This window comes from Oreochromis niloticus, linkage group LG12 (genome assembly GCF_001858045.2).
Source record: "Oreochromis niloticus isolate F11D_XX linkage group LG12, O_niloticus_UMD_NMBU, whole genome shotgun sequence".
NCBI lineage: Eukaryota > Metazoa > Chordata > Actinopteri > Cichliformes > Cichlidae > Oreochromis > Oreochromis niloticus.
In genome coordinates, this window is record NC_031977.2 from 24,198,009 (window position 1) to 24,209,266 (window position 11,258).

The following is an 11,258-nucleotide window of genomic DNA, read 5'->3' on the forward strand; positions in this document are numbered from 1 at the left end:
TGCTCCTTTATCTTAAAGATGAGGTGTTACAACCTCTCGCTTAAAAGTCCACGTGTGCAAGAGGTGCTACAAAAACCTCCACAAAACATTTATTTACAACTACTTCAAAATATCAAAGTAAGTAAACAAAGAAAAGGAAAACAGATAGACATCAGGGTCTCCAACAAGCAAGATCCCCCCACTCTTACTAGGAAGAAAAATACAGTGCTTAAGCTCCCTGGTGGGCCACAGAACAGATTCAGTTTCATTTAATTTTATTCCTATTTCACATCAGATTTGTTCCTTTTAACAGGAACAAATCACCAGCAGAACCAGGCTCAGGGAGTGGCAGCCATTTCCTGTGACTGGTTGGGGGTGGGAGGGATGAGACAGGATAAAAGACACACTTTGGAAAAGAGCCGGAGATCAATAACAGCTAATGATTAAATGCAGAGCACTGTGAAAAAGGTAAGTGAAACTGCAGAAAACCCTTATAAACCCTTATAAACCTTTTTCCCCAACATATAGGCAAGTTTGGCTAAACAGAGCAGAACAGGTCTGACAAGTTTCCCATGGTTCAGCTTTTAAGATCACGTGAAGTTCACACTGACCAGCACTATTCCTGCAACCACACAACACAGAATGCTGTTCAGCTGTGGCAATAAGGTGCGGCAAATGAGGACCAGAGAGAGAGCAGATCTGTTTCATGAACAGGCCACAGAGATCAGTGGTTATAGCACCAGGACCTTTGGATCTGACCGTAAGCACACGGGGCCATTACTGGATATGACAGCAGTCTGCAGGATGTATTTCTTTCATAGACTTCGTGGATTCTCATATTTGTTTTGGGGGGGTTTTCTCCCTCAGTCAGGTTAAGTTGCCTATAATTTATCTTAATAATATTTGTGATATATTTCACATTTTGGTTTCCCTGTTTTGCAAAACATTTGATAAAATAAAATGTTTTGATCTGTCAAACCTGTTTAACTAGCGACACTCTTAATTACAGTGATCCCCAAACTCCGTTTTTCCTTTTTTTCTTTCCTTTTACGATGGTTAAGTAAGAAAGATCAGAAAAAAGATCAGAAGAAAGTGGCAAAGCACCTTAAAGTTGTTTGCCAAACTCAAAAAATCGAGAAAAAAAAAAGATGGGGAGAAAAATGAAATATCTCAAACAAAGACACAGTTAATGCTGGCAGTTCCGCTTGTGCTGCAGGGCAGCAGTTTAGGTTACTGGTTGAGCAGGTGCCTATATGCCATAGAGTGGGCTGGGTCTGACCAGCACACATATCCTGCATGTCGCTCTCCTGTCTACTCTTCACTGCTGAACTGTCAAATAAAGGCTGAAAAGCCCAAAAATAAATCTTAAGAGAGAATCTATAGAAGTGTTTTATTGGTACTAATAATAATTTTTGATTTTTTCTTTAAAAAACTCAAATACAACATGTGATTCCGGTTCTTTATCTCCTTTCAACAAACAGATGCTTTTTGTCATCGCGTCTTTTGCTGAAGAAACTTACAGTAACCACAATGAAAGAAACTTATTACATAAGGAAAAGAACACACAGGAGACAAGCAGATAAGATGTCTCAGTTTTATCAGCACAAAACATAACATGAATCTCATCATGAACTCATCACAAAAACATCCTCTTTATCAGTGAATGATAATGTTTTTATCATATAAACTAACTTCTCTCATAAGGTTCCTTGTTACATCTGTTTCTGAGCGTGAACCTGAATCTCTTGTTTGAAGAAGAGCTCCCCCAGCTGGCTGTGTGAAGCTTCGCTCATGGCTTTTGTCTGCATACACATCTTGTACTTGTCTGGAGGAAGCTCATCTGCACAGCTCTTCTCGTGCCACAGATGGAAAAGGCTGCGAGTTGGAAAGCGAATCACCATCAGCTTACTGTGAAGGTACTTCCTGTACAGGTGCACGTCCTCCAGGCCCCAACCTTTGATGCTGCGATCAAAACCACCTGACAGGAGATAAAATCCCAAGGCTAGATTAAATCAAGAAGTTGCTACTAATTTGTCTTCTACTGCCCATCACTACATGTGTTTTTTTACAGCTAAATCAACCACAATTTAAAGCAGATCTGAAGCTGACTCGTCAACTAACTGGTTAATCAGGTATAGTTCAGTTTTGGTTATTTTAACATAAATGAAAAGCAGTTAAGCTCCTCAGCAGATTATATGTATAAGAAATATCTAACCTAAAATATCTAACCCCTTTTTCTAACACTCTATACAAGTGAACTTGACATTTTCGCTATTTTACTATGTAAAAAACTCTGGTTTGCTATCTTATAATGCTCCACTGCCCGAGGCTTTCTGTATTACTGTGTGCATTCACTTAAAACACAAAAAAATCAAAGTCATTCGGTAGTAAAAAGGGAATAATTATAACTTTAAAATAAATAACCGAAAGATAAGAATTAACACATTAACAAAAACATTTTGCAGGGGTTTCTTGTGAATAAATTTGAGGGATTTTGTAAACCCTTTATATTTGCCTAAAAAAAAGGCTTATCTTAAGTTGAGCAGTAACATTTAACTTTATTGTGTTTCTTCACATGAAATTAATAAATCTGTCTTCACCTATGTTGATGAAATCAGACCTGTACTGGCATGTCATGCCGAACCCAAAGTCACGCCAGAATCCACTCTCCTTCCTTATCACCTGAGGGAAGAGGAGCAGCCAGAAATCACCCCAGGATGATATTTGCTGTAACTGAGCTGCGTGTGTGTTGTATTAACCTACCAGCTGCTGCTGAAGTGAAGGCAGGAGCGTCTGATTTCTGTAGATGATAGATGGGTTGTACTGGCTGAAGAGCACTGGGTAGTACACTCTCTTACCTACAAGAACAGTTCAAACAGACACACTGAATCCTGTGACAGGTTACTTTGAAACATTTAGAGTCATTTAATGTGCATTTTATATAGTATAGAGTATTACAAAAGTAATCTATTTTAAATAATCTCATATAAATATTACCTTGAACTCAAACAATGAATTTTCTGCACTCTGTATGGAAATAAATAAACCCCCACAACAAAGTTCAAAAAGATGTTTTTTCTTGAAGCGGCTCATAATTTTAAAACTGACCATCTGTAAAGAGATAATTAAGTAATCCTAATTATATAACAATCTTTTCATAATTTGATCTGCTTTAATAATTGTAATATAGTACTAATAGTAATATTACAAATAATATAATATTTCTTAGTAGTCTGATTGTGCAGCCTTTTACCATCCATCGCCGAACGTGTCACACTTCTACAAACAAAAAACAGGAAGTGTAAAACACTAATAAAACAATGATTTTAATATTTCACCTAATGATTCAAGCTGTAGCATACACATTTTCTATTTTTAACACTTGGTGACCAGTGGGTCTCTCTCACTCTCTCAGTTTTTTGCTGTAAAAAAACTTTGGCAGTGAGGGGAGAGATGGATTTTTCTTTACTGGCAGCAACAGAGGATTTCATTGGAGTGAAATAAATAAGAACTGTGTGGTTGGTATGGGAAGCGATAACCAGCAAGCCTGAACAAAGAAATGAAAGAACACCCTTTCCAGAGAATCACACTTCAGTGCTATAATAAGAGACTGCTAACAAACTTCCAGAAATATCAGAAATGCCACAAAGACTGGGACAAAATCTAAAAAGTTTCATATTTCTCAAAGCAGACATGAGTTCTGCTACCCCCAAAAATGACAGTAATGACTATTCATCAATCATTTATTTACTTAAAGTTTACACCCATATAAGCTGACACTTACTTACACAGTGGATTTAAAAAAAAATGACATTTTGCCAGCAGAGCTTATGAATCTTTAAAGGACAACATTTGTAAATCTTGTCCTTATTAGCCAAATCGATAAAAACCTTTTTTTAATTTCAAACCTATTTACCTTAACCTGTTTATTGCCTCTTCTTCTTTGATAGCTGTGCCCATGTGATTTTTCAGAACAGACAGTGCAGACACCTGTAGCATGCTAGCTCTGGCAGATGCCTGTTCAGTGGAGCTGGGCCATAATTTATGAGGCCAGGGCCGTGCTGCTCGTTGCATAGCAGCAAGAGCAGATGTGACACTGAATCTCCATCAGCTAATAATCACACACCAGGAGGTGTTAAAGATACTGATAGAAATTAGAATTTAATATTGTTGGCTGACACAGTACAGTAACAATTTATTTTTTGGATTCAGCCACAATAATTTACCTAAATTCTGTCCAAAAATGCAAGATATTCTTTTTACCTGCTCAACAGAGCAAATTATTGAAGTGTCACATGGCGCAGGTAAGCTTTTTGGAGACCACCCAAAAACCTAGGCGAACAGAAATTTGCTAACAGTGGCAAAAAGTGTCCCAGTAAGACTAAAAATGAAGCTCATGCATAAGTTCAATAAGGAGGATCCGTAATCACTCATCTGCCGGCTTTCCTGGGCATTAGGCCCCGTGTCTCTGTGTCTTTACTTTAATACCACTTTCCCACACTGTCAGGCTCAATACTGGCATCATTACTCCAGTCCAGTCATCTTCTTGTTCATCTTCTTTAAGTCAATCAGCCTCTACTCTCCCTGGCTTAAATCTGTGCTCACTGCTATCATCCCCACCAGACTCTCATGCAACCCACCTCCTCCCCATCTCCACCTCGCAGACACCTCAGTCAGAGCTCCATCCAAGCCTCACTCTTCATCTTCACCACCACCAGCAGCTAGACTCCAGGAGAGCCTGTGCTAAATCCTAGCACTGCTGGGATTCTGTGAGATGATGTGAGAGACCTGATTCTTAGATGATGGGTCATTTAAGTCTAATCACCAAATACATTAATTAATTTCTCTGTCTTAGTAGTCAAAGAAGTGTGAAGTTTCAAGGGGAAATTCATTTTTAAATATTAATATGAGTCAGTAAACCTTTTGTCCGATTTGACTTCTGATTCTGTACATGCAGTTTTGTAAGTGGAGCTAAATAAGTGCCCCGAGGCATTTCAAGGTGGCTGTCAGGTGACAGGTCTTCCCATTTGCATAAAATTCAATGTAACCATTGTAAGTAGCACCTGTGGTTTACCTTATATGAGAAATTACCACTCTGCCCTTGAAAATGTTTACAGTTTATATTGCATGTTGATGACTTTACAGACCAGCTCAAAGGAAAGCGCTCCCCTTCAGCCTGAGATCTAATCAACCACAATATTTAATAACACCCACGGAACTGATTTTATCTGCTCCATCAGCTGTAGTTTCTCATTAAGCTATTTTATTCGTAATTGCAGGAACCACTTGGGGGGGTTAGAACTTATATCAATGATTTACGCAGCCTGAACTCTCACCAGGTTCTGCACTGAGACGACAGGAAGTTAAGAAATCGGCTGTAAAGTGAATGTCAACATCACAGAAGAAGAGCAGAATGTTCTGGCTGCGCCTCCAAGCCCTGGCACCCACGTCTAAGCCCCGGCCGCGAGAAAACTCCTCATTCAGCTGGATCAACGTGAAGCTCCTGAACCGAGTCTCTCTGAGGGGAAAGCCGGAAAAAGAAAACAGGAGGACTTTCATGGATGTTTGATTACACGAGTAGTCTTAATATTTCTGTTTTCATTTTTTAATGTGAGAGTGAAAAGGCTTTCCAAAAACAACCAGCCTGCAGATATATATATGTACAAGCTGTGATGATAACAACACAATAGCCTGCACAACCACAGCATGTGTGTATCCCTGGAGGTGCAGAAGCCTCACAGGACTTTTTGTTTGCCTGCAGCCGTTAAACACTCGTGCCCGAGCACAGACACAGTTCTTAAGACTGAAGAGACAACAGGAGTTTAATATTTTTCTAGCAAGTACACATTATCATGAGAGTCATAAATCTGTAGAATCTCGTCCTCACAATTTCACTATAACTGATTGATGCAAAAATCTCCAACTCCTGCAAATTTAAGCGTTGTAGACAACTCTGGACTTATCTGCAAGCGATCATTATGAGACATGAGATATTAGAAATTAGATGATGAGTGAACTAAGAAATGGCTTGTACCTACCTAGTGGTCTGGTCCAGCACAGCTTTTACCTTGTCTATCTGATCTCGACCAAAGTAGACAACGGTGAGATGAACCCTGCCGTCCTGCTGGATGCATACTTCTCTAAATGAAACAGAGATATGAACAAATGTGGGAAAACTTCAATGAAACAGAGAGCTGAAAATGACCTTTTTTAAAATTAGGGCCCTCTTTAAATCTGTGCATTGTCTCCTTACTAAGAGGCAATGAGTTTTATTGGTTTCCAGATGTATCTCCAGATGTCTGTGCTGGGATCAGATGTACAGCAAAAATCCCCCACTGTGGGTAGCTGTGGGGCTGTGAGGCCAGGGCAAACCCAGACTTACTCCAGGTTGTCAATGGAAAATTGTACTTAGTAGTCAGTATAAGCTTTTAATGATATAAGTTTGCATATGATAGAATACTGTATGTTGACCTTTTGATGACTTAGACTGTTGTCCACTACAAGACTGTTTTATAAATTCTTTCTCACAGCGATAATAGCTGAACAAGCAGGAAGAGGAGAGCTGGACACTTTTATCTGCGCTCTCTAACAAGAAGAAGGGCTGCGTCCTTCTGAATCTCACAACACACACGCATACATCTGAACCACTCTTATCTTCACTCCCTACGCACTAACATTCCTCTGCCTATGAATAGACGTATTCACTGTTGTATTACTTTTGTATATAAATAAAGACAAGTGCAAGAACAGAGCGCGCATCACAGGGCCCCCACTCTGGTGTGAGCGTTCTGTGACCGCCCTTGTATACAAGTGAAAAACACAGCGTCTGTGTGTGTTTCTACCCTTAGACTCTTAGCTGAAGAAGTGTCTTTAGAATAAATCTCTTGACACAGGTGGACCCCAAGTTGGTGTCTAAACACAAGGCCCACAGCAGTTTTGCCCTTTGGGGCCCTTATATGGGTTTTCTATGGCCAAGCCCACTGTGGCCCTGGAACCAGCATGAAATGTGGAGCAACTCCTCACCACATTTCAGAGCAGTACTGGGGTCTTTCCACTGTGGCCCCATGTGGAGTATGTTTACTGGGTGCCTGTTTGTTAACTTACTTCTAAATGTTACCTGAAGTTTTTGATGAATTGTTTGAATGTGTCCACCCTCTTCAACAGAGGTACGATGATGTTGATGATGATGCTTTGCGTGTTCACAATTTCGCTCTTCACTTTCATCACGGGGCCAAAAGGCCTGAAGAGTACAAGCTGCGTGAAGTCCTGTGGCCTGTCACCTTTAAACGTCAGCTCGTAAATGCTTCCTCTGTCCCGCTCTGTGCGAGTCAGCCCTGCAATGGAGAAGAAAGCATCACGATATGCATCCTGTTTTATTGGGCCACTATTTTCCTACAATCTCTTAGCTCTCTGCAAACAAATTTATGCAGTGTATGAAGCTGTGTGTACAACATGAATGAATAACCTGAGGTGTTTTTCACCTTGGATAAAGTCTGAAGGGGAGAATGTGTGTTTTCTCCTGATGTTGTCAGTATGATGCTCGGGTCCATTCAGGACATGCAGAGCTGTTTCCACAGTCCCTATCAGCTCATCTCTGCGGTCTTTTCTCACAGGCCTCTCTGCTGGATGTCTGGTCAGCCCTGTTTCCAGCTGGTACACGCTGGATGACAAAACAAAACCCCACTTAACAGCCAACATAAGGTAAGATTTAACAGCTACACAGCGCTCCTGGGGGCTCCTGCTGCTCCGCTTTCCCACTTACCTCTGCAGGGTGAAAGTGTCAAAAGGAATTAGTGCATATTCGCTGGGCAGCTTCACACCTGAGTTCACCTCTGCCTGGTTCAGCTGGGAGCGGAAGAACTCCTGGAGGACATCATGTAGCATTTACTACTACATGTACAATGTCACACAAAATGTATTTATTTTCTTGTCCTACCTTCAGATCAGACTGTGTTGGGGTGTTGTGCAGACTCTCCAAACCCTGAGGTAGGATCCCTTTGATTTTAGCTTTATCCAGGGACTCCTGAAGCTGCTGCGTCCTCTCCTGCAGAGCTTCCTTCAGCTGGGCTATTTGCTTTGTCAGGCTGTTGATATAATGTCTGTGAGAGTCTTCCCTCTCCTGCAGTAAAGCCATGTACCTCTCCTTACTGGTGGCACTTCCAGACCATAGCAAAGATTGATGGCTGCTGTGAGATACAGGTTTGCAGGCCAGGAGATACAGCAGCAGCACGCAACAGCAGAGGGTCAGCACAATGAGGCCAACACGGGCCACCAGGGCCATCAGCCAACGTTTGAACATGGTGGATTGTCTTTTAAGGAAATCCTAAACACTTAAGGCTAAAGATGCACCTACGAAAAGACAAGTGACCCATTGTTCCTAAAGATAAATTAAAACATGTGGCTTTTAGTCCTCCTGTTTTCTTGTGATGTCCCCTTCTTTCATATCCTCAGATAGCATCTTGGCACGTGGTTTGGATGGTCATTTGTTTTCAACAAATCTGTTTGTCTTGAAGTGCTGAAAATCACTAAAATGAAAAATATACCATTTTAAGTTGTTGTTCTCAATCACTTAGGCTATTTAGAGTAACAGGAGGTAGACCTAGAGATGGCAAAGTTGATGTTGAAAATGCTAGGATTTTTACTGGGAGTGATCAGGATCGACAGGATTACAAATGTGCATATCAGAGGATCAGCTCAGGTTGAGCGGTTTGGAGGCAAAGTTAGAGACGCAAGGCTGAGATGGACTGGATATGTGCAGAGGAGGAAAAGGGGATATGTTGGATAAAGGATGTTGAAGATGGAGCTGCCGGGTAGGAGGAAAAAAGGAAGATTACAGAGAAGTTTCATAGATGTAGTGAAACAGGACATGCAGAGGCCTGACATGACAGAGGAGGATGCTATAGACGGGGTTAGATACAGGCAGATGACCTGCTGTGATGACCTCTGATTGGGCCAGTCAAAGAAGAAGAGGTACATGAACCTTCATTAGTGGTTGTGAACATACAAAGGTTCCAGTATCTTCCTACAGAAATCTGTCCTTGTGTTTGCTTCTTTGGCCATTAACTCATCTAGTCCCATCTACTTGATCAGAACTTGAACAGCTAAAGTTGGCACACAAGTACATCTTAACCCTCTGAAGATCCTTATCGATATGAAATAATAATAATAATGGATTGGATTTCATATAGCACTTTTCAAGGCACCCAAAGCGCTTTACAATGCCACTATTCATTCATTCTCACATTCACACACTGGTGGAGGCAAGCTACTGTTGTAGCCACAGCTGCCCTGGGGCAGACTGACAGAAGCGAGGCTGCCATATCGCGCCATCGGCCCCTCTGGCCAACACCAGTAGGCGGTGAAGAGGGACGGGGATAAAGGGCAAAAACCAAAAACCAACAAAATAAGCAGACAAAAAATACATATATCAATCACCTGGATCACCTGTTGAGAAAGAAAAAAGAAAACAAGCAGAAGAAAACGAGAGCAATAGAATAAACAACATCACGATGATATATGGGAATATAACAGTAAATACTAAATATTAAACATTATTGTGCAGCACGTAAGATCGACAGCGCACAGTGTGCTTTGAGGTAGGAGCCAAAAAGGGTGTAGTTTGTGTGTGTGAGCACCCGTGTGTACACCCATGAGCATGGATGCTCATGGACTTTGGTGAAGCTGAAGTTCACCAAAGTTAATGCAGCTGAATACGAAGGCCAACGCCAGCATGAAACATGCAGCAACAGATCCTCGAACAAAGTTGCCATCAGAAAATTGGGAAAAAACAATCCTCCTAATGACCTTTGACGTCTAAGGGGATTGTTGAAGGTTTAAGTGTCTTATAAAATAAGATGTATTTTATGTAAATATGATGTATTTTATACCCCTAGCCTAGAGTTGGTTAGAGGTATAAAGAAAATCTGTGCGTGTAAAACATCAAAGCAAACACAGATCTAAGGAGGCAGATTGTGTACCTCTGGACAAACCTGTGCCAGCAGCAGATAAACTAGACAAAAAACAAGTCGATAGATAAAAAAAAAAAAAATTTTAAAAGAAAAAGCACCAAAAGAAACTGAGATAAAATCATGAAGGAAAACCTTGATGCTTTTATCTTCAGTGCGAGTTTTTGTTACTCGTCCACAGCACGTGGCCTCGTTTCATTGCTGTTGGACTGCTGGTTAGATTTAGTTTGGTTGCTGTAAAACGCAGAGAAAGAGAAATACTCTGACCTGACTGCCACAACCCCTGAAAGTGGGAAGTGACAGAAACAAGCATTTCTGTGTGTGTTTCTCTCCACCCTATGTGTGTGTGTGTGTGTGTGCTGCCACAATCAGTTTATTCACAGCACAGTTGGCTCTTTATAACTCAGGTAGAAGCTGATTTTATGAAAGACGCTTATGTTTGCACGTCCATCCAGGCGCTATGTGTTAAGATACATGTAGGTATGAGATCATAATATGATGACCTTTAGAAACTGTGTAGAATTAATATAAGTAATTACAATTTAAAAAGTTTACTATCACACTTCCATTTAAAATCAGTATTACAGTCATGCCTTTAATCTCTTTCTCTTAATGCTTCTATAAAAGTCTTTCATCTGTTTCACATAAAGCTTTCATCCACCTTCTGGCAGTAAATAAATCATTACATTTATAACTAACACATTGAAATGTGACCTTAAAGCAAAGTTTTCACTATAAATCTGCAATTAAAGACAAAAAAAAAAGATGAAAGAAATGCACTCACCTTCTGCTGAAGGGAAGTTATGATAGGGTGTCCATTGTCCTAAACAGCTTGTCTCCTTTACTTTAAAGATGTGTGGAGACATTAAAACATCTCCCTGCCCTACCAAAAAAAGAGGACTGAAGTGCCTTCACAACTGAACTGAGGACCTCCTCTCTCCGTTCCTCTTTCCTCGTAGTCTCCACCTTTTTCCAGCACCTCCTTCTCTCTTTTCCTCTTCCTCCCTTTCCCCTTTTATTACTTTTCATACTTCTACTTGCCCTACAAGATCTCACACCATCTGCCTTCATCCTTAATTCCCTTTCAGTTCTTCCCAGGCTCCGCTCCACCCTTAAGACTACTTAGAAGGCAAACAGAGTAAAGAATGCCATTCAGAGTTCGATGCTCTGCCACCTGCAAGCTGCTGTGAGGGAAGCAGCTAGGTACTCATCCGGTCCCACCATTAGGATGGGGTCTTGCACATTTAATGAGACACTGTCCAGATGGTCCTTGTTTTTATTCAGCCGTCAACTCCTGAGGTCAGACTCCTTAGT

At 40.9% G+C, this 11,258-nt stretch overlaps 1 protein-coding gene across 2 annotated transcripts; it reads right to left on the reverse strand.

Annotated features, from left to right (window-relative positions):
* Positions 1-1,559: 1,559 nt before the first annotated feature.
* LOC100706120 (chondroitin sulfate N-acetylgalactosaminyltransferase 1) lies at positions 1,560-11,038 on the reverse strand. 2 transcript variants are annotated; one of them, XM_019366179.2, is made up of 10 exons: positions 10,729-11,038; positions 7,916-8,165; positions 7,742-7,842; positions 7,461-7,639; positions 7,097-7,313; positions 6,018-6,119; positions 5,316-5,497; positions 2,743-2,837; positions 2,580-2,661; positions 1,560-1,957 (listed from the first exon to the last, which is right to left on the reverse strand). In XM_019366179.2, the coding sequence occupies exons 2-10, from the start codon at positions 8,111-8,113 to the stop codon at positions 1,692-1,694; spliced, it is 1,422 nt and encodes a 473-aa protein (XP_019221724.1). In that variant the 5' UTR covers positions 8,114-8,165; positions 10,729-11,038; the 3' UTR covers positions 1,560-1,691. The 2 variants fall into 2 exon arrangements, with proteins under 2 accessions (XP_019221724.1, XP_003446208.1); XM_003446160.5 differs by having other exon boundaries at positions 7,916-8,504.
* Between the last annotated feature and the right edge of the window lie 220 nt (positions 11,039-11,258).

Bases quoted from the DNA above. Each gene is read 5' to 3' on its own strand.
- LOC100706120 (XM_003446160.5), bottom strand. From the start codon at position 8,278: ATGTTCAAACGTTGGCTGATGGCCCTGGTGGCCCGTGTTGGCCTCATT. The intron at 6,120-7,096 runs GTAACATTTAGA...TGTTTCATTTAG, and splicing joins CAATTCATCAAAAACTTCAG to AGAAGTATGCATCCAGCAGG. The intron at 1,958-2,579 runs GTGAAGACAGAT...ATCTCCTGTCAG, and splicing joins GTCTGATTTCATCAACATAG to GTGGTTTTGATCGCAGCATC.